Source organism: Anas platyrhynchos, chromosome 1 (assembly GCF_047663525.1).
Source record: "Anas platyrhynchos isolate ZD024472 breed Pekin duck chromosome 1, IASCAAS_PekinDuck_T2T, whole genome shotgun sequence".
Taxonomy (NCBI): Eukaryota; Metazoa; Chordata; class Aves; order Anseriformes; family Anatidae; genus Anas; species Anas platyrhynchos.
This window is the reverse complement of record NC_092587.1, coordinates 123787054-123809817: the sequence shown is the minus strand read 5'-3', so window position 1 is coordinate 123809817 and position 22764 is coordinate 123787054. Positions and strand designations below refer to the sequence as shown.

Sequence of the window (22764 nt, the reverse complement as noted above, 5' to 3'; positions counted from 1 at the left end):
GTGTTGTCGATGAATTAAATTTATTTATTTATTTATTTATTTTAAATTATTTAAATTACAATAATATTTTTCTTACTTAACAAAACTATCCATCCCTAAACAAACAGGAACATAACAGAAACTAAGAGAGGGCACCCATGTGAAAGCTCTGTAACATGGGATTAGAAAGAATTGCACTTTTAAACTAGGCTATGAATCCTTTTCATGTATCTCTTCCTATTCCTCTTAACTGAGTAGAAAACTTTGATGCCCTGTACTTCTTGGTAACATGAACTGCTTCAACCTAGTTCTTTCTCTGCTCAAGAATCTTTTGATTAACATTCTGCCTCTCACTGTGGAGATGTTATGATGGTAATGCATGCTCTCTCCACAGGATGTTCCAGCTTTGCCCATCACTACAACCTTTTGGGAGAGAAACTTGCCATCTGTGCCAGGACTGATAAAGCTGATTGGATTTTCCACTGTATTCACCTCTGTGGCTGTGGCAGGGTTATTTGCCTACAAAAAAGGACTTCTGGTTCGAAACTGAAAAAGGTGCCAACACAAAGCCTCACAGTTTTGTTTTTGTCAGAGGTTTTTTTGGCATGTACTTCCCTATCTCCAAAAACAGATCAGGACTGGGGAAGAGGAGAAAAGAGTAGAGAGAAGACACTAGAGTGGAGAGATAAATGGAGATCCATATTCAAAGGATTCGTATCCTTTGAATCCAGGCCTCCTTCTATCAGTAACTTTTTTTGTTGTTGTATTTCTAGGAAACCCTGCCAAGAATTATCACCTTGAGATTTTTATCCAGATTTCAGAACACAGGTGACAAAATGCCTCAATAAAGCCTGTTCTGATGAGTTTTCCAGTGTTTTTTACACTTCTGAACCAGGCCCCGAACTCTAAGTCTTCTTAGTACTTCATACCTATCTGGAAACAAAGCATTTCTGCCCTAATGTGTGACTGAGAAAAGAAATTTAACTTAAAAGTGTAATTGATTAGTTCATGCAAATTGCTGCTAAGGACCTTTTTAATGATTTTTTTTTTCCTCTCCCAGATGTCCAGAGCCCAGGCAGCACTTAAAGAACAAGTCAGGCTACCACCTGAAATGGCCATAGGTTGTTAGTATTTCCAATGGCATTTTTGTCATTGCAAATCACATCTGTCATTTGTCAGTGAGTTAAAAGACAATATTTTTACTGCCTCTGACAAAGGAGTTGCAATTCAGGCTCCCTGGCTATGTTCACACTGCCTGGAATGGCAGACCTCATGTGTCTGAGCTCGTTCCTGTGAGGGTTCAGGTCTTCTCTGCCAGCAGGCTACAGAGGACAGCCAGTGTGTAGAGCAGCATGGCTGACCAGGCTGTTGGGCCTGAGTGTGAACTGGGAACTTTGTGTAAATGTGATGATACAGACAAAGCCTTCTGAACTTTTGTCATCTTCTCTGACATCTCTTTGCCTCCAGGGTTCACCTTTAGATCCCTAAAGGGAGCTGTAAGATAACAAGTGAACAAATTAACCTCTGCTTATCCCAGGAAGCTGTAGAGCTGCCCATACAAACTGTTTTACACCATTTTCTTATCTTCTTCCTTTCTTTTATCTGCTTATGTTTATACTTTGAACACCTTGAGGGTGTCTGTTGCCTAGTAGGGCACAACAGGCTTGGAAACGTACCTTTAGCATAGTAAATAATACCCTTATCTGTCTCTCAATGCTTACTTCATGCTGAACACAGCTCAGCTGATTCAGAGCTCCAGTCTCTCCTAACAACCATATTGATGTGATTAGCACTGCCACTTCTGCCTGCTGTGTGGTGTTGTACTGACTGTGCACTTTTGGTGACTAATCAAGGATCTTAATGATGAAGAGATCAAAGGTAACTGGGGATAGGAGACTCACATATGAGTGCTTCTGCCCTCCCTAGTTCAGAACCTTTCAAACAACGTTAACCAGAAAAAAAAAAAAAAAAAAAAAAAAGGAGTGGGGAGAGGGCAGAGAGCAGAAACATATGCACACACAAAAACAGCAGCCAAAAAAAAAACCACCAAACCACCCATACCATAGGTGCCCAGCTGTCAACTAGGTATTTCTGCTGTTTAACATCTGTGCAGCACAAAAAAAGGAAGTCACAGGTGTAACTGGGAACAGGATGAAGCCCAGTGCACGTGGTTTGAGGAAAGTTACCTGGATGGAATTTTTTGGACCCCATTTGCTACACTTCTGTCTTCAACCAGCTGTGATTTATATGTAAAAAATAACATTTCAGTAAAAAGGTGTGGAGGGAAATATAATAAGTATAGGGGTGAGCAGACAGCAGAGGAACTTTACCATCAGTCTCACGCAGACTTTCTGGGCTAGCATCTGATCTCCTTGCTTGTGCTGAGTACTACTTTACTCTCCAAATAGTCCCACGGAAATCCAGTGAACTGCCTATAAAGTTGTAATATTTGTGAGCAGCACATCAGTTTCTGGCCCTTAGGTTTCATTCTTTTTAACTTGATGTGCCAGTTAAAAATCTTCTTGTAGCAGCAGCTTGGATTTTATCACAAATGAATATTCTCATAACAGCCTTTTAAAATGCATGGGGGAACTTTTCAGACATAAACTTTAAGTCAGAAGAACAGTGCAGCACTGTACATATGGCCTTTCTCATTGTATCACATTGAGCACTAATTGGCCAGGACATTTGCCTACCACAGAGTGCTTCTACGTGGGCTTTTTTTCTCCGTGATTTATTTACTAAATGAATTAAAAACCCAGAGCTGAACGGGAACTCTGTGAGTTCAGAGCTTTTGCAACTCAGACAATTCTCAGGCTGAAAATGAGCGTAGGAGCCTAAATTTGGGAAGGGATTCTTGAAGTCTTGCTCCGGTATTTCTAAGTGTTAGACAGTTAATGAATACTTAACATATAAAGTACAGCTGCCTTTGCAGATAATTTCCCTGCCAACAGTGGTTGGAATTCAAGCCCCACTTCTGCCCCAGAAATACTCTGCAGGTCTGGAAAGGGGAGCAAATCCATGAGACTGAAGAGGATAAATTGGTTTTGTTCATGTCCAAAAGGTATCTTCTTTTTTGCTCCTGAATCTGACAGAGTGTTTTCCTAGTCTAACAATAAAAAGCTGCACGTCATAGGAACAGAAAATGCAAGGAAAAGAAGAATTTAGGTGTAGTTAGAACTGGATTGAATCATAACAACATGAGGTTGTTATGATTTATGTTATGTTATGTTTTATGAGGTTGGTCTTCTTTTTTTTTTTTTTTTTTTTTTTTTTTTTTTTTAATGAGTGTATAGCTATAAGCCTTTCTTGTTTTTAGTTTCAAAATGAAACAAAAAGGGAAAGAGGAAAAAAAAACCACAAAACATTTTTCAAGTTATTTTGCCACTACTAAATGTAGGGGTGACATGGAATCCCAAATTAAATTTGGATTCCCTGAGGTTTCTAGCCTATACTTACGGAGCTAAGAGGTCTGAATTGCCACATTTGTATTAGCACTCAGAAGTCTTTGACTTCTTCATTCCAGAGTACCTCAGTGTTAGGATTGGTCTCTTTGTCTCCACAGCCACATCTCTACATTGTGCTGTGGAGCTTGTGACCACTGTGTGATTTAAAAAAATAAATATGTTTGCTATTGTTTTCTCAACATCTTCTAAACAAAATGAGTATGTGGCATGCTGAATATGTGTATGCCAGTGTGATGAGAAAATTGACAAAGGTAGGTAGAGAATGAAGCTGCTTTCCCATGAAGAGAGGGAATTGCTAGCATTGGCTTACACTTTAAAATTCCTTTGTGCCAGCCCTTTAAACAGAAGGATGAAGTCATTTAATGGGTAACCAGTAGTGCTATATTTTAACTTTTTAACACATTTGATGAGAAATGAGTTTACCAGATTAGTAAAATGTACAGTAGGCCCAACTATGGAAATAATTGTATTTGTCTCTTACAAACTAATTTTTGTTATCACGTATATTTTTAAGGGTCTTAAGAGTTTGCTACAAAAAGAGGTTTACTTGCTTATATGCTGCTGCAGTAGTAACTGTATAATGCAAAGGATGTCAAGTCACGGCAGGAAAATCTGTGTTAAACAAAATACTTGAAAGTTAATTTTACAAACTACTCAACACTAGCAAGGAAATGAGCACTGTAAGGTAGCCTCTCGTCCTTCCTTTAACCAGTACATTTTTCTTCTCATGCAAATCTTGATTCCAGATAGCATATCTGCTGTCAATAAGACAATGACATTAATCACTCAAGTATGTGTCTAAGCATTGTCCAAATTGGAACCCAAGATCTAGTGGAGCAGCTAGGGACTTCTATTAAAATAATCTTCCCATTTCCTCGGTGGGACTATTTTTCACTTACATTGAATTTACAGAAGTGCAGAAATTGTAAGATTTTTCTTTTGAGACATGAAAGAAAACTCTTTTTGTGGAAGAAGGAATTGTGTGTGCTACAGAAGTGCTTGGATGCAAAAGGGAGCCAGAATTAAATGACAACAGAACTGCTACTGCTCTCAGGCAAGGAGCAGACCCACTTAAATTGCAGATTACCGATGCTCAGGAATAAGCCTGACCTGTGTTTAAATAGACTAACATTCTCTCCCACATCTCCACCTTAAGATCACCTTGATCTCACAGTCCATTCTTAGAGATAAAAACGAGATGGCCAAAGCAGTCTTGTTTTCAAAGTAACTCTACAGTCAAATCATTTAGGCGTTGTTATAGACTGCTTCTTATAGTGTGTCTCTTGTGACCGTGTGCAGGTCAGTGTTAAGTGATGCCTGCCTCTGTGTTTTGGGAAAAAAAAGAAAAAAAAAAAAAGTGACTTTGCTTTGCAGGAATATATATGCTGTGTGTGTGATGAATTTGTGCCTTTTATAACTGTAGCATTTTCTCAAGTGCCTCTGTGGTGACTGTCTCCATTGGGTTACATCTTAAGTTCCCTTTTCAATTGTCTCTGCAGATATTTTTATCTGACAGCTGTGAACCTTTTTTTAACCTTAATTAGAATCAATAAATATTGTCATGTCACTTTACTGTTTGAGGTGTTTATGTTGTGGATACAGAACCTCCCTATCGATTTGGTTGTGATGGTGAATACTATTTAGTAAAACAGCATTTCACATTTCATACCGAAGACAGTGAGATATCTTTAACTCTGTGAAGGAGAACAACATTTGGCAGTAATTGTTCTTAACATATAGGTGGCCAGCAGTCTTACACTGAAGAAGTATTTTTTATTGCTATAGGTGGGTTTGGAGTGTCTCCATCTGAACATGGGGAGAAACAGACCTTGTACCAAATACTATGTGGTGTAAATGTAAAAAAACTGGAAGGAAAGATAGGCAAAAAACATTGCCTTAATTTCATCCAGCAGCTCAGTATCAGTGCTAGAGAGAGAATCATTTCCCAGCTGCAGTACAGCTCTTCATTTACCAGGACACAAATGAGGAGGGGCACATTTTGTAGCTGATGATAGGAGTCAAGAGTGGGAGGTACACAGCTGTAACTGAGCAACAAAGATGGCCTTGGGAAGGGACCTGTGCTTCACCAAAAGGTTGTCTATGAATACTGGAAAAAGCTTAACCATCCACATGAAAAACACATTGAAAGCATGCAGTGCTCTGTGTATGGGCTGAACTGTCAGTATTACTGACAAGTTATATAGGAACACCATGAAAGCAAATGTCCTGCACTAATCCACTGTATGCTTTATAAAGCAAATGTCTGCAAATAAATGCATTTCACGGGCCCTCAAAATGGTTAGCAAATGGTTGTGACTACAACATCACTGCCTTGGATCAAATTTAAACTCCTTCTTTAACTCTTTGCTCAAATGTATCCAGATTAATACAAAAGTACGTTTTTTGTAACATCTACAGCAGATACTAACATGGTTTCCTGAGAAACCAATTTAAAATCTCATTCATTGCTTAGGAGAGGATAGAACAGCTACATGTTTGAAAATGATTTTACCAAACCATCCAAAACTTACTTTTAGTATGAGAATTGAGGTTTGGTCTTGGTGGCCATTCTCTGCATGTGGAAGGGGAGAGATGGACTCCTTGCCTGGCAGCTCAGCCCATGCAAGGCTGGAGGAGGCCTATGAACACATCCTGTTCTTGCTCTCGGTGGAGGAGGACACCTAAATGGACCAGGTTTCCGGCTTCAGTATCTTGGTTCTACACTTCAAATACATGGGAACATGGAATGAAATCAGTATAGGAGAAGGATTTTATACCCAATATGTGTGTTTCACTTGCTCTGCAAAGATATTAATAACAGCTTTAGTTATTTTCAAGGAATATGTGATAACTACTCACCTAGAGAGCAATTCAGGAGCCGAAACAGTTGCCTGGTGATGTTTAGACATCTGAGGGCACCTTTTCTGGCCTCCAGCTGCTTCCTCAAAAGGCCGCAGGTCTTGCTGAGGCCTTGTGCCATCAACCAGCCATGTGCAGGTGGCACAGATGTGCTATCGATATAAAGTAAGGCAGCTTCTACGTTCCACCAAATGCTGATGACAATTAGGCACTTAAATGCTTCGTTGGGATATTTAGCTGGGGAGAAATGCAAACAGGAATAATGTAGGTGCTGTGAAGCTTCTGTGATCCCAGTTAATGAACTGAATGTTAAGAGGTAGCTGCATATGCAGGATGTTAACACATAGCTACCCTCTGTAGAAAGGTTATACAATGATTTTGTTGGTCATTGGAAAGAAAAATAAAGGCATGGTATTCCAGTAAGCTAGGGTGTTTGTGGTGCTTGCTAGAAAAGCCATCAGTAGCTAAGTGCTAAGATAAGCTGTAAAAAAATACAGCCGTGTAACAGGATTTGTAACTGATTTCCATTTGCATGATTTATACAGACAGCAGCAATAACCTATTCTGCAGCTGGACTAAGAAAAGCTCAAGAAAGAATTTTAAACAGCTCTGATAAATTGTAAAACATACATTAAAGATCTTGTCCATTGGGTCTTTACTTGGCATCATGCTAGCTCATCCCAGCTTTCTATTCTTCCAGGCACTGCTGAAAGAGGTAAACAATTGTTTTGAGCTTTTGCATCCACTGTAGGTTAACATCAGTCTTGCTGTGTTTTGACAGAATGTGAGAGAGACCTTTTCTGTTTTAGAAGTGATGAGCTGTTAGCTTTTACTCAGGTTTGTTTTTTGCTGTGCACATGGAATTTTCTGTTAGGAATTTTTACAGTCACTTTGTAGTGGAACAGCCCCAGTGAAATAATTACTACTCATCCAGCTCTATTTCATCTGGTGTCATCAGGTTCTGCAGACTCCATCCCCATCTTTGCAGGGGAAAAAGTCTCATCTGAGTCCAAGTGATCTGTTTATTTGACCTCTGGCAGAGTGGGGCAGGGCAAATGCAGCCCAGCCTCGTCTGCATGTGGCCATATTGTCATTGAAAGCCAATGGTAACTTTTCAGGGTCTCGCTGGTGCCATTTCTGTAGCACAGAAGAGACTTGAAGAAGTGCTTGAGGACATGGTACCCAGCAGAAACAGCAGCCTTGGGCTCATTGGGTTTGTCAAATGGCTGCTGTCTAATGGCATTCAACACTGCGATCAAATATGCTCCAATGCTTAGGTGGGAATGAAGGATAAAAAGGAAAGGTATTAATAATGCACTGAGGCATCCTTGTCAGCTCTCAGGCTGTTCACCAACAATTTGCATATGCTCCAAGTTGTAAGAAAACACTTTGCACAGCAGTGTTGCATTTAGCAGAAATTACATTATAATTTCAGATGTGGAAACTACTATTCCAGATCCGAACTCCATTGGGCTGCGCAGTCATTATCTGAAACAATTGAAATGCGTGCTTGCACCTCATCAAAATCAAGGAGAGACGTTGCTCCAGCCTGGGCACCCTCAAACAGAATGAGAATATTAAACTAAATTAGAAAGTGTGTTATTTCCCCACTTCTTTATGAGCTGGAGCTTGGCCAGAGTGCTTTCCAGAGGTGGCATATTTGAGCCACTGTCTCTGTCTATCCTGATAAAGTGCACTGCCCCGAAGTGATCCCTTCTCAGCAGAGGGGAGTGTTCAGATACATTTAGATCCGTGTTCATGCTTTTATTCCAGCTCCTTCACGCTGATGAGCAGCCGCAAAGACATAAACGTCCCCTTTTGGGGAAGCCTTGAAGCTGGGGACCACTTGCATCCCTTTCCTTCAGTGTTTTGATTCCAGAGTTTTTGGTTACCCAACAGGACTTGTGAGAACATGCACAGAAACACCCACTGAGACCTTTCTGCTAAGCAAAGCTCCCAGATTTTCCTGTGAGGTGACAAACCGATGGGGTTATGCAGCCACCAGATGGCAGCCTTGATTTCAGCCTCGGCGGCTGCCAGCCTTCAGCACAGCTGTCTGCAGCTGGTGCTCATCAGGAGCCGTCCCCCTCAAACGCCAGGCTCTGCCTCCTCTCATTCACCGGATTTAGCTCATATTTGGATGAAAATGATGGCGTTCAGGCTATAATTGAAGGAGTTTTCGAGTGAATGGTCTGGACGTGGAAAGCCAAACCCCAGCACAAGCGGTAATTACGTCCTTTGCTTCCTTGTCAGTCCTAGAGGGAGGATGAGCTACCTGTCCTGCTGCACTGCACATGGTGGTGGAGCTTTTTCCTTTCCTAAGTCATGTGTTCTTCCTTGGGAAACACTTTTTTCCTTGCTACTCCTACATGTCCCAGGCTAGTCTGTCTCTACTATGTAAGAAAAAGCCAAAAGAAAATTTTTAAAAATGTAAAAAGAGGCAGACAGAGAACGGAAGCTCAGAAGCCAAGAGCTACCAAAAAAAAAAAAAAAAAAAAAAAAAAAAAAAGCAGAACCACAAATGCAACTGGAGCTGAAAACATTGATTGCCAAGTGCAGGGGCTGAGTGGGAAAATAAAAAGTTACAGTTCACTAACAGCGAGCATATTTAATTTCCCCTTCTGGATTTTCACCAAGATGAAATTTGCTTTCTCTGTGTGTGTATGTGGAAAGTGACTCTTGCAAGGAACATTTACAAGCAAAATTGGTTGTTTCAAACAGCTTTGTGGAAGAGAAACAGTCCAAAAGGAAAAAGTGAAAAACCAACATAGATTATTTTTCCACAGAAAAGGACTCTCTGGATTTGTACATTTTTCTATTTGTTGGTGCTGCAGTTAGGAAATTGGAGCTGTGTTCTGTATAAAGCACATATAACCAGCATCCAGCTTGCCCATCGCTTGGTTTGTAGCCAGAGGAAAGCACTTGGTGTTAAGCAGCAAACCTGGTCAATAGGCCACAGGAACAGTGGCCAGAAACCTGCATGTTATGAGTGGGTAACATTGGGCACAGCCCTCTGGGCAGTATTTTTGTTCAAATATATAATGGTAATTCATGCCTACAGTTGGAGGTGTATTTGATCTGGGGAAGAAAGATCAAACAGCATGAAACTGGAGACTGGATCAAACACGAACTGGAAAGTCTCTCTGATGAATGACTATCAAAGAGACCAGGCTGAAGGCTGCAAGCACTTGCTTGTCCAGCCTGGTGTATAGACCTGGATGTGCTGCGTTTAGCATCCTGGGTGAAGGTGGGCAGACCTCCTCCTTGCCCCGTACAATGAGCATGGCTAGAGGGATGCTGCTCACACTGGTGGGAGGTTCACGTCCCCTGAGCTGAAGCACACAGCCCCTGAAATCCAGCGCTTCATCCTTGCGAAGCTGGCACCTTCCCAGACCTCTCACACGGTGGGATTCCAGCCTCACAGGTCCAAGTTGCCAGCCCATCCTGCTTGGAGCTCCCCAGCCTCATGGGGCTGGTTGGTGGCAGCCTGGGAGGGGATGGTGAGGCCACCCTGCACAGGCAGGAGCTGCAGCCAAGAGGAGCAGGACTGAAAGGAGGTGGGCAGCAAGAGGTGGTTGGTGGCTTGCATGGGAGAGCTGGAGACTGACACACAAACTGGGGGTCCTTGCACCCTTAGAAATGTGCAAACGCAATTTAGTTCCCACACAGGTGCTTTGTGTGCACCTTGGCTGCCCCATCTTTGCCTGTCTCTCCTGTCTCACCCTTCGCTCAGAGAAGACAGAACATCCCTCACATCTGCCAGGGGGGTGCACGGCTCTTCCTCCAACAAATGGTGCCCAAAGCACGCCCAGCCTCAAAGGGTTGTCAAAGGCTTTCCCATCCCTTGGCCTGGTGAGATCTCCACTCCATTCCCAGTGAAAAGAGGTGTTTCCACGGTGTTTCAGCCTTTTTAACTATGGCAACAGCTCACTTCTTTGGGAGCTGTCAGTAGTGATTAACTCAGTCCCATTCTGCTTCAAAATTGGTTTAAGAAAGATGCCTGGCTGTTTAATATTTAAGCTAGATGTTTAATGTTTAAACAGGGAAATTGTTCTGATAGTCAAAAGAGGCATGAAAGCAGGTCTGTGATCTCTGACAGTCACAAACGTTGCCCTTTCCTGTAGCAGCACGGTGCCTGGGAGCTGCAGGAGTTTCAGAAATGCCAGTTTTAATCACCCTCTTTCATTTCATTCACCATTTACCGCTCCCACAGCAGTGAGACGTGCTCTTTTCCTGTGCAGAGAGGAACATTGTACCTGGCCCTGTTTGCCAGTGGTTCAGCTGGATTGCACTTGCATGTCAAAACCCAAACAAATTGCAATGGAAACATGCAGGAGCGATGTGGAAAGCGAAGCTGGACAGTGTCAGGCCACGGGCGTATTGCATAGAAGCTGTTTATGGCCGTGAAATTCAGAAGAAAGCAGCAAAATGAATGGCTCTACCTGCCATAAATACATGTGTGAATGTTTTGAACAGGTATGAGCAATATTTTCCTGGTGGTGGGAATATTCCCAGGGGGAGCAGGCATAGCAGCGCAGAACCATTTTACAACGCTGAACACGTCTCAGAAGACAGCCTGTGCTCCTCCCACAAGCCTTGGGCTCGCACTACAGCAATGCCAGGCTGCATGCACAGAGACAGTCCTTGCGCACAGGAACACCTGCATGGTAAGGGCTGGGTTAGGGGGATCAAAAATGACCAGCTAATACCACAAAATCCAACATTGCTGCTTCCTATTGAAACTACTCTCTTCTTTCCAGTGCAGAAAGGAGCACAAAGTACATATGTAAGTTCAAGGTAGATGTGAAAGCTGAAACTCAAAACATAGACAGTCTCATAAATAAACTGTCAGGTTTTCTTTCCCCCAGAGAAATTGGTAGGGGCTGTCTGATCCTCACACAGCATGGTTGGGAACAATGAAGAAAGTAGCTCAGGAGATGCATACCAGCTGTACCTTTTATGTGTTGTGCTTGACTCCAACACTCTGAGCACCTGCTCACATCTGAAAAGAGCCTGATGACAAGGGGCCACCTGAAGTTCTCCTTCCCTCTGGGAAGAACTTCTGTTGTTAAGCCTGCCAGCACATAGACTGAAATTGGTCTGCACTGAATTACGGGGTCTGCAAAGCTTTTGTACAAAAAAGTGAGAGGATATATGAAGGTAGTTGAAGAGATGGGCAGGAGTGACATCATCTTGCTGGGTAGGTAGGTCTGTTTTATGTAAACTTTTGTGTACACATACAGACTACGTTGAGCAGAGTGAGCGTTTGTTGGCTGCTGTATGTGATATATCCTGTGATTTAACACAGGTGCAGAGAAACCTTCCACAAACTCACAAAAAGATGACACAAGAGAAAGAATATGAAGAAAAGTTTATAGAAGAGATCCTCTTATCAAGGTTTCAGGACTATTGAAAGGCACATTTCACTGATGTTGAATGACAATTGAGTCCATGGACACATACAATGGTCACATTTCATGGCAAAAAGACCACATAATGACGGTATGTGGTGAAACATATATTCTAGACTTCAGTTAACACTAAACTGATTATTGTGTGTCATGTACATAATAAGAGCGGAACAGGCAGATGCATCCAATTACTGTAATTTACAAGGCAGTAATTCAAGCCCCAAATATATTTCTCCTTATTGTAGGAAGGCAGTACGGAGTACGAGCAAAACGAGGGACAGCGAATTGACAGGGAGCCAGGAAACGGCTGATGTTCTGAAAATCTGCCAGCATCTGCTGCAAGTCAGAGGGGCTTCAAGTTTGCTAATTCACTTCTTTCCACTTTAACAGCCAGCGGCCAGCCTGGGTCAAATGCACTTGGGCCAGGAAGCGACTTGAGAGATGCTCTGTGGAAGAACTGCAGCAGCGTGAGGCTCACTGCCCAACGCACCTTTTGCGACCATAAAATGTAGTTGCTCGTTCAGCAGCAGGTGGAACAAAGTCCACCCGTGCTTCTCCTCTCGCTGTTTAGCGATCTACTTCATACTAATTATCTCCTTTCATCCCGCTCACAGTTAAGTTTCAGTTGTGATGATTAATAATTAATCAAATGCCTTTGGAAATTAATTTAGCAATTCTGTGTCTGATTGGCATGCTAATGTCTTGCGTGCAGCAGGGATGCTGCAGAAGTAACCTCAGATATTCTGAGACACTAACTGAGGTGAATACATAAGGGTACTTATTAACTCATGTGGCAAAAAATAGAGCAGCAAGTGGAAATGAATGCATGATCCAAAACCTCTTTGCTTTTTGGAAAAGGTCCAATCTGCATTTTTTTTTCCCTATGTTAGGAATATAACATTGATATTAATGGGTCCAATCAAAACAAATGGACAAGGAAAAGGCAAATTTAAAAAATACCCCCACAGTTGATTTAAGTTTGTTTTGCTGGTAGCAATTGCAGTAGATTTAATGCTTTAATTATGACACTAAAAAGAAAATCACAAGGAGAATACCTTTTGCCCTTTCCAGCTCACTTCATTCCAAAAATAACCCTCATCTGGTAAATGGGATGAAGAGTGAGTACTCAGCTTCAACTGGACATTTAGTCCACGCTAATTTCGAATTAATAGTCCCTTTTTATAGGCAAACAGCCCTGCAGCAGCCACAGAGGTGAAAAAAACAGTATTCCCAAGCAGACAGAGCAGTCCTGGCGCAGACGGCAGGTTCCTCTCCCAGAAGGTGGTGGTAAATGGTCGGGATGGGACGTCCTGGAGGAGAGAGGGATTTGTATGAACACAGGCTCTCCCTCAGTGTGTAAATGTCTTCCACTAGGCTGGGGAGATCACAAGTTTTTCTCGAGAGCCAGATAAGGTGGGGGAAGGTGTGTCATGGTTGTGAAACGTGTTTTGTGTTGGCCTGTAAGGCCACAGGACAGTCAAGGTGGAGCTACCTATGGGTCTTAATCGTCCACCCCTTACGCAGAGGTAACAATACACCATGAACATGTTGAAAAAATTAATATTGTCAACACAAGAGGTAACAAAACCTCTTGTTCAGTGACAGGTCCCACAGGAACCACCATCACAGAGACCGCAGCCCATCCAGGGGGTTCGCTCTTGTGGTGACAAGAAAGTTACTTACCTTTGACTCTGGCTCTGGCATCCAAATTTCATTTTCAGAGATCTTCCCCATACGGTGTAAAATCTAGAATTAAAATTGTTGGAACCACATGTGAAAAACCACACCAACTACTTTCTAGTTCGGAAAAACACAGCAAGTCAGAGCAAGCTGACACTGAGAAAAAGCATAACTATGACTAGCTAAAAGTGCACTAAACCAGAAAACGTGTAGCGATTTGTCTGCTTATATCAGCAAAGAGCGAAGGAGGGAATCTTGATAGTTTGTGTAAAAATATGATAGCTGGTGACCAAATGGCTGTGTGTGGCTAACCAATGTTTTAAGAACACAAGGACAGTTTCACAGAGTCTTTCACCCTGTCTGTAAAATTTAGGCCTTCACACAGAAATCCAAAGGAACTACAGCTTTTCCAGATGTTTATTTTTCTTCCTGAGTACAAGTAAAAGTGCTTTTTCACATGACATTTGAGAAATAGCATAGTCCCACGTGCTTGGGACACACAGCATGTTGGGAACGATGCTTCCTGAATCACAAACTAGAAAGAGGAGAGATTCAAGTCCTGGACTTTCGAAGCATACTCTGATGAAGTTATCTCTTGGCTACACTTAGAACATACAAAGTTCATTGAGCTTTTTTTGACCATGGACTGGTTGTAAAAATCATGGAGGCTCTTGGGGGCAAATTAATGTCTCCAGAAGAGACAGCTAACTTTGTAACAGCTGCTCACAGGCACAGAGAAAATAAATGAGAAATTAGGTTACTTAAAACAGAGCAAGCAATGAAGATTATAAGGTGAATTTGATACTCTGTCAAAGGAAAGCAAGGGGCTGATTTTCCATTATTTAACAACTCTGTGGCTCTGGCATACAGCAGTTTTAATTGTAATGTATACCCTTTAAAGATGTTTTTTTTCCCCTCCATCCAGACTGTTGTTAAGAGATTTTACTGTGACTGGGAACCCAGCCCAATGTGTGTCATTCTGAGATTTAGACATTATCAGAGCCACCCGTTACGGATTCATAAAGCCAAGCTCACTATATTCTCTGGTGAAAGGAGAAGCAGAAGGGATAGATCAAAAATCAGAATAATGCTCAGATTTCCAGATTGCTGCACGGGAAATAACCACACACATTTGTAATGTCTGAAATTGCTTTAAACAAACAAACAAACAAAAAACTGTGATTAATGTGATAGAAATTGTGGTGGAATATCTAAGGGATGCATTAGTTTGGAGGGTTTGTTCATCTGGACATGAACTATATAGCATGAGCTTTGTTTTAAGTCTCTAGTGCAGCAACATAATGTGTGATGTTCAGTTTCTTGTGAGATTTTGGCTGCACTTTATTCAATAATAAACAAAGTAAAGTTTAAACAGTTTTTGAAGTTAAAAAAAGAAAGCCTTTGGCTCACTTTCCGTTCCAGGATTTTTCCCCACCAGTTCTAGGAACCCCAGTACAATTACAGTGTGTGATAGACCAAATGAGACCCTGCAAGCTGTACTTAATTCTTTTTAGCCTTTTAAAAGAGATGACCCGAGCCAACGGTCTGTACCTCTCTGGCTGCTCTCTCTCCTGCCTGCACGGCCCCCTCCATGTACCCGCTCCATTGGGTAGCCGTCTCCGTGCCAGCAAAGTAGATTCTGTCAACTGGCTGGCGAATGATCCTTCAAAACAAATGGAGAATGTCAGATGACAAGTAATAAGAAGGCGATGATCCTTCTTAAAGCAATTCATTGGCTTTGATGGAGCACTCAACTTGGTTCCTCCAGAATCCCTGCAGACCAGGGCTGGGAAGCACAGTTCAACAAGCTCTCCCTGCAAAACCACCCACCTGCCTCTCTGTACACAAACACAAGATCTGAGAAAGAAAATCCAAGGGGCAAATCAGCTTCTGTGCAAAATAATACAAGCCTTATTTTAGTGCTGGGATAAGGGATAATCTTAACAGCCTCCAGAAATGCAGTGCAGCTGATAGGTTTATGTGTTCTGCATGGCAGCTTTGTTGTTATCCTGCCATTACAATGGGATGTGAATGATGTTTTCTCAGCGAGGGGTCACCAATACCAGCTTCTCTTCAGGGTGTTGGACTTGCCTGGCTGCTTGCCAAAAGGGGCTGGCAGCTAAAGACATGCACATTTATGGATTTGCATCTGGCCCTGTAGGGTCATATAAACCAGCCCCTCAGCTGCACAAAGCTGCACAAGGATCCGGGTCAACTCAGCCATAGGGAGTGAGCTGCCTTTCCCAGGGAGGGACATGCTTGCTATAACAGTTCCCATCCAACATTCCACCCATGATGGGTGAGGCCAGAGACCTCACCCATCACTAACCAAGCTTTCAGTTTAGTTGATACAAAAACAACTGTGCATGGGATGACTGGTTCCCACTCGCATCTTGGCACAGAGACAGGGTGTAGCCCCACAGTGGACAGTCTGAGGAGAACAGGCTAAAGAGCTCACACTGTCATGTGCTACATGATTTGCCTGGTCTTTGGTTTTGGATACGTGATTTGTCTGTTTGTTCCCAATAGGTGCTGAACTGTGCTTTCCACAGGCTTTTCAGTGATACACCACATATTAGTCGGTATTATTGAACATGTTCCTTTAGGAATACAGCAGTTCTGTGTGGGGAGGGCATTTTATGTCTTCCCCTGGTTATGTGATTCAATGGGCATTGCCAGAATCTGATGCTCCACCTACACAGTCAATGGAGACTCCTCCTGTGTCCAAGACATGTGTCCTCAAGGCCTCAGAAAGCATTAAAGGGTATAATGAAAACATGCAAATACTGCATAGTGGCAAATATTCTGAGTATCCTGCCTTGTGGGGAAAGGTTTTGTAGCTGTAGCAGGTCCCTTTGTGACTGTGTTTTGTTTTCGTGAAAGTCACAAGAGAAACTGCTCTCATTAAAGTTGAAAGCAAGAGTCTTATTAGCTGGGTGCAGGGGAGCGGAAAGAGGGTTGGAGTTCCCCCAGAGTGCTACATGTCCTAAGTTTGTTGCACAAAGGGCATCATTGTAAATGAGCTGAGAAATGCAAAGTAGAAAGCAAAGCATTTTATGTTTTACCTTCCGTATGAATACATTATGCCAGGTGGGAAGTAGGCTGTGTAGCAACCCCCTGAATATTGTTCCATGGTCCAGTTCTTTTCTTCATAATGCACTGGCTGTAAGTATTAGCAAACATTAGAGAGTAAAACAGTAGCAAAGAAACTGGATATAAAAGAAAGAAATAAACAAATTTCCTATTTCCTTTGAAGACGGAAAAAACAGGTAAAGGGTACAATGTCATATCATCTGATTAATGCTATCCATTAACAACAAACAAACATTTACACTTCTAGAGAAGCTCTATCCTCCCACAGAGAAATGCAGGACAAATTAAACCATGCACTGCCTTTTCTTTTCTTGCAAAGAGTGAGACTCCCAGGTCTTTTCTTCCTGTACTAGATGCTGCTGCCCTCACTTCTGGTGTACAGGTTCTATGGCACTATGGCACAACACAAAATTTTAGGTCCCAGGCAATTTGGCTTCATCCTCCAGAACAAAGTAGCAATGTTACCATACAACAAAGGTGAAAACAAATATTCATGTCTTACATGTAATGCCTCTTCCATCCCCATTGCCTTGGCATATGACTCGCAGATTTTCTTCTTCCTATATGAGAACAAAAATATTCAGGAAAAAAAAAAGTGGAAAAAGCCTCTAAGCTATTGCTCTTGTTATTAAACATAAAAAATAAATACATATTGCAGCACATTGGAAAGAAAGTTGTTTTTTTGCTTTGCTTTTAAGTCTGATTTCCAGTTCTTATCTTAGTGTGCATATTCAAATGCTGAAGCATAACTGTGATATACAAAATGGACCCTGGAATGGGAAACGAAGGCCGATTTTGGCAATGAGCTCTAGAAAATAAATCTCTGTGCAGTTATTTTAGGATGCGGTGCCAATTCATTCTCCTGTTCACTGATGTAAGACCAGAAGAGAAGTAATATAAATCAATGAAATCCTTACAGATTTACTATACCTGAGAACAAAATATGAGCTGGAGAATGCTACTCACATTCCTAAGCAGAACTCCTCTTTCACTTGCATGTATACTAAAATCACATTTAGAAAGTACTGTTTGTTCATATCACAGACTAACAGAGAAACCACACTGTTTTAAGCATGGAGGTTTAAAAATTTTGTTGCCCAGTCTGAATGTGAAAGACACCCACAACTCTGAGTGTCAGCGCTCCATCTCTCCCTGGGGTGAAGCATCATTCAGTGGGGTGCAGCTTGGGAATGTCTTCAGGAAAGTCTTATCAATGCACATGCAGAGCTGATAAGTCATAACATGGAAGCACAGGCAGGAGTTCGAAACTCAGAAATAACCATAACTGCATGGATATCGCTGTTAGTGTCTTGGCCTGTTTATGCTAAAAGCTAAATTTTCACCCCGATTTCCAGCACTTGTAGTTGCACTGAGTATGTGCATATTTACACACACACACACACACACACACAAACCCACATACGTGCCTGTGGGGAAGTATTCCAGAAAACCGATTTGTATCTAAAATATTTACAATTTCTGAACTCTTACCTCTCTTCCTTAGTGAGACTGGCCAGCTTAACAGCCTTCCTGGTAAGGATGAAACTGAAAAGAAAAATATGACATACAAATATCATACAATGTTGACACTCCATCTGATTTGCAAGATTTTGCTTGAAACAACTCTAAAAAAAAAGTTGGACAAAGCATTTTAACGGCATGTAATGGGCCTGACAGTTTTTCATATCCAATCCCTAAAATAAGTATAGGACGTGCAGGTGTAAGGCCCCTGTGGGGTATCCTACATTCAACAAACTAGTCAACACCGCCTCCCTTCTTACACCAAGTTCTTATCCAAAAAGGCTGAGACCCTGAGTTTTCTTGTGCTGTTGATGTCTCACAGGCAGCTGGCCATACCACTGTCCATGCTACTTGGTGTTAATACGTGCTGGTAGCCTGCTGCTCTGACAAACGCTGCACAGCACCATGGACCAGTCCTGTAAGAACTGTGCCTGATTTTTACTCAGCATGAAAGAAGCAAATCTGGTGATCAGTTCCTTTGACCTCAGTAGAAATACTTCTGGGATGAATTAGGTTCCTGCACTCCTTTAGAATGAAGCTGCAAGGAGAAATCCACAAGGAGAATGCAAGAAACCATTTGCCATTTGGAAGAGGTTTACCACTTGCAAGACGGAAGTTTTTAAGCCTTGAATATGCTCATAAGCATGTACAGTTTGGTAGAAGTGGCACGCTTTCCTTGCCAAACACTTCACAAGTGGTTGCTTGACATTTATATTGGCCTTTTTTGGCAGGTTCCCCTCAGATTACAGTGGAAACATTTGTAAAGATTGTTTGTTCATATTGGCTTAATTTCATTTTTAAAAGCCAATAAATGCTGCTACACATTTTGTCATCTGTTTGTCCAAACTCCAGCTCCTCTATTTTTTTTTTTTTTATTTCCTCACTGAAGAATTCCGATTTCCTCACTGAGCAGCTGCTGCCTAACTTAACCACAAGCTGATGTTCTTTGCCCCTCCTCAGCTAGATGGGGAGAGGATGCAAATGATGATATCTTGGACAATTGCATTTTCATTTTGGCCTAGGTGTAAAATGCAAGGTCCTGACATAAGCAGAGTACAGGCTCATAAAACTCTCATAAAACTAGGTAAGTAAAGGATTTATTTCTAAATCTACTCAGCAGCAAAACAGTGTCTGAATGCTTCAAACAAGTAAAGGTGAATTCAGCAACCCCTTCCTGACAATCACCTTTGTATCAGGCTATTTGTAGCACAACTTTCACATAAAAGCTTAAATGGACTAGAGAGGCACAAGGGGGCTGTTAGAAGTACTTTCCACCCTCTATTAGGGCTGTGGGAGTGGACACCACTGATAGGATCTGTCCATTTTCCCTCTTCCTCCTCCTCCTCCTCCTCTCACTCCTTTATACAAAAAGAAATGCATATCTGTAAGTATGGGCTAGAAGCTCCTAACCCCATAATGGCAGGAAAAGATCCATCTGGTTTCGTGTCATCCATGGTTATTCCAATTGGGCATTCTTCATCTTCAATGAAGAGAGCAGCACTGCAACCTAAGGGGAGAAAAGAAAGCAAAATAATTGTCAGAGAGACCTGTTGATAATCTCTATACTGACAGCAGTGAACTGGGAAAACTATCAATAAAAGGAATTGCACAGTAATTCCTTGGTCACCAATAATAACTAGAAGTCTGTAACAGTCTTTCCTCTCTTTCCTCTGACTCTGGGAAATTTTGTACACAGACTTATAAAAGTCGTATTTAAATTCCATTACTACTTAGTAAGGAATTTTTGTGGCTTGTTGCAAGTCCCTGTGGCTTTCTATATTGGGCTCAGTAAGCATTAAAAATAAATTGATTTAGCAAGAACTACAATGGTTCATTCCATAAGTAACTTTGGTTAAAACAACAAGAGCAGCAACAAAACCCAATGTAATTATATCTGCTCACTGTGGGCTCAAATTTACAGTCTGTATTGATTTTATTGATGAGACGACTGTCATAAATGGTGTCCAGTAATGGTAATGCAGCAGAAACATGGGCAATCTAATCTAGTATCACATCCTTGGCACCACCTACATGTTTCAGATGAACACACAAAAAATCCTGCACAGATAGAAATGTATAAACCTACCTACATTTCTTTCTAATCCCATTTGGTGGTTGGCTTATTCCCTGACGCATGCAAAATTATATTCTTTCGATTAAGAAATATTCTCACCCAGTGCAACTTTCGGTGTCATTATATAGGAAGTGGAAACTAACCTGTTCATGCAAATAGCTCTAGAAATGGTAACTGATTTTTTGATCATTCTTTAACAGTTAAAGCTGAGAAAAATGTGATGTTGCAGTACTTGGAAAAATATCTCGAGTTAAACAAAAAGCTAACCTACTTTTCCCATTCCTCTGAGATACAAAGTCTGTAGAACAGAGGATTAAAAACAGGGAAAGGTCTCACTTACACCCAAAGATCTCACTGTCGTCTGCTGTAAATTCACTCTGGCTGCCCTAACTCTGTCTCTGCAGGGAGAATCAGGGACTTGCTGCTGCATGGCTGCTGTTTCTGTGCATTGCAGGTGGCCTCATAGCTTTCAGCAATACTTCCCAGGGAAACCTGGCTTCTTCTATCAGTGAGCAGCTGGCAGCTCTGAGACTTGGGATCCTGCTGGGGTTTGAACTCTGCTTTGGGAAAAGGTGTATACTTAAGCTTGGACAAGGAGCTCTCCTTTCCAAAGAGCTTTTGCTTTTCTATGTGCTTAGTTCGGGTGTTTTGCACATTTAATGCCCTCCTGGATTTATTCCCTGATAGACAGCAGAGCTTCAAAATTAGCATAGCACTGGGTTCCCAAGTCCTTCGCTTTCTCCACATACCTTTCTTCTCCCAGAAGGCTTCCTTGTAGTACATCATGCATTTTATGACAGACCCCATAGGCATACGCTGAATTAACTGGTTTCTCTTTGGTGGCAGTTCTGGGTTGTAATGGATCTTCGTTGTCAGGATAGGAGGGATAGCACTGATCACATACTTGCCCTGAAAAGTAAACCACAGTCAGCAGAGACAAGGTACTGCCTCACACTGGGGTTGCCCTGCAGGACACATTTGATAGATGCTCTTATCCATCATTAATTGCTTTCCCACCCCTGACTTTCCTAATTGGCTTTCCCATACAGATATTTCCAGGTGGCCAGAAGAATTCTGCCATTTCAGAAAAAGAAGGTAAGGAAAATAGGTTATTTTGTGATTATGTGATTCCTGACAGCTTTCTGAACACTATAGGACTAGAGATGAAACCTGGCTGGAGACAGGTCAGGGAATGGGACAAGAAAGATCTTACAGCATAGGTAAAAGTGCCTTTTAATATTCCCAAGAAAATATGACCCTTTTTATTATAAAAAAATAAATAAATCACTTCATTGCATGGTCACAGTATTCTGCTTCAGGACAGGCAACACTGGTGGTGATTTCAGCTTTCCTGAACATGCTCCTTTCCTCCCACAGGTCTGCATCTGACCAGAGTGACGAAGGATGCTCTGCTTCAGGGTTCAGGCTGACATTGAATCACTACACTCACTGATGCTCCAAGGAGTGCTGATACTGGCAGGGCCACTGAGTGCAGGAAGCCTGTCTGCTCTGACTGAGCTCAGCCGACACAGAGGAAGAAGCCTGTGGTTTGACTTTGTGGCTAATAATCCCTGGGGGAGGGAGAGAGCCCCTCCTCAGCATATCCTCAGAGCAGTTCCTCTGTCTCAAAGCAGTTCTTTCTGCTAACTCTCCCTAAATATCCTCTGCACACTGCAGCTGATGAGATGGGTGTCTTGCAGGTGGTGGCTGAGCCCCACAAATCCTCCTTGCCCCTGCAGCAGGCTTGGCTCTGCATTCAGAAGGAAGCTACTGTCACTGCATGGGATGGGGCTGAGCCTTGGCCTTTCGTAGCTTGTGACAAGCTGACCTCACAAATCTTACTAACTGGGTTTGAAATGTTGCGTTCTTTTTTTTTTTTTTTTTTCCTGCAAACCACAAAATTCAATACAAACAGGAACCTTATTTTTCTTTATCTGAAACAGTCTCAATGAGGAAATAAAATGTAAAACTACATAATCACAAAAAAAGGTCAGATAGACAAAGCAGACTAATGACCAATTAGCAGAACACCAAGATGTGACCCAGCCATAAATAAATCTGCAAAGCAGGTTTCACAGACTGTCCGGACAGTCTGAGAAATAGACACACACAAATAGGTACTTCCTGATTACATCTGGCTAAGAGCTACAGCAGATGTATTCACCCACTAAATGCATACTCTACTTTTATTTTAATCAAATTACCTCATATATTTCATGGTTTAGAGTCTCCACAATGACATTATCACCTGTCTGATCAATACGGACCACAGGTCTCTCCAGTTTAACTTTGCCTCCGAGGCGATCCTTTATTTTCTCTGATATCTGACCAGAACCCCCAACAAACTTCCTCTCCTAAAATACAAACATTAAACAAAACAAAACAAAACAAACAAACAAAAATTCACAAGCATTAATCACAATGACATTGAACATGACTTCTGCTCATAATCAAGAAACTCCAGGGCAAACCTACAAGTCCTAAGGATGCATAAAGTAGCCCAGACTTTCATAAGAGCTAAGACAAAAGCTTGAACCTCACTGGAGACTGATAGCTGAGACATTTTTACAATGGCTTTCTCAATTACCTGGCTTAAAGGCTCATGAAGCCCACAGAATAAAGAAGTATAATGCAGCTATTTTAGCTAGAATAAACAAATCACCTCATTAAAAAGAAGTTT

General features: G+C 41.9%; 2 protein-coding genes across 2 annotated transcripts in view; one reads left to right on the top strand and one right to left on the bottom strand.

The window, feature by feature from the left end:
- Window positions 1–5018, top strand: part of LOC101792808 (amine oxidase [flavin-containing] B) — a 61874-nt gene extending 56856 nt beyond the window's left edge. Inside the window, exon 15 of the mRNA XM_027448994.3 lies at window positions 374–5018. Within this exon, the coding sequence (XP_027304795.3) occupies window positions 374–529 (156 nt within the window). The 3' untranslated portion in view covers window positions 530–5018. The remainder of the gene's footprint in view (window positions 1–373) is intronic.
- A 6641-nt stretch (window positions 5019–11659) lies between these two features.
- Window positions 11660–22764, bottom strand: part of LOC101793000 (amine oxidase [flavin-containing] A) — a 38492-nt gene continuing 27387 nt past the window's right edge. Inside the window, exons 7-15 of the mRNA XM_027448995.3 lie at window positions 22289–22438; window positions 20834–20993; window positions 19421–19517; window positions 17981–18034; window positions 16992–17049; window positions 16462–16559; window positions 14948–15059; window positions 13400–13462; window positions 11660–13026 (exon numbers count right to left, since the gene is read on the bottom strand). Of these exons, the coding sequence (XP_027304796.1) occupies window positions 12871–13026; window positions 13400–13462; window positions 14948–15059; window positions 16462–16559; window positions 16992–17049; window positions 17981–18034; window positions 19421–19517; window positions 20834–20993; window positions 22289–22438 (948 nt within the window). The 3' untranslated portion in view covers window positions 11660–12870. The remainder of the gene's footprint in view (window positions 13027–13399; window positions 13463–14947; window positions 15060–16461; window positions 16560–16991; window positions 17050–17980; window positions 18035–19420; window positions 19518–20833; window positions 20994–22288; window positions 22439–22764) is intronic.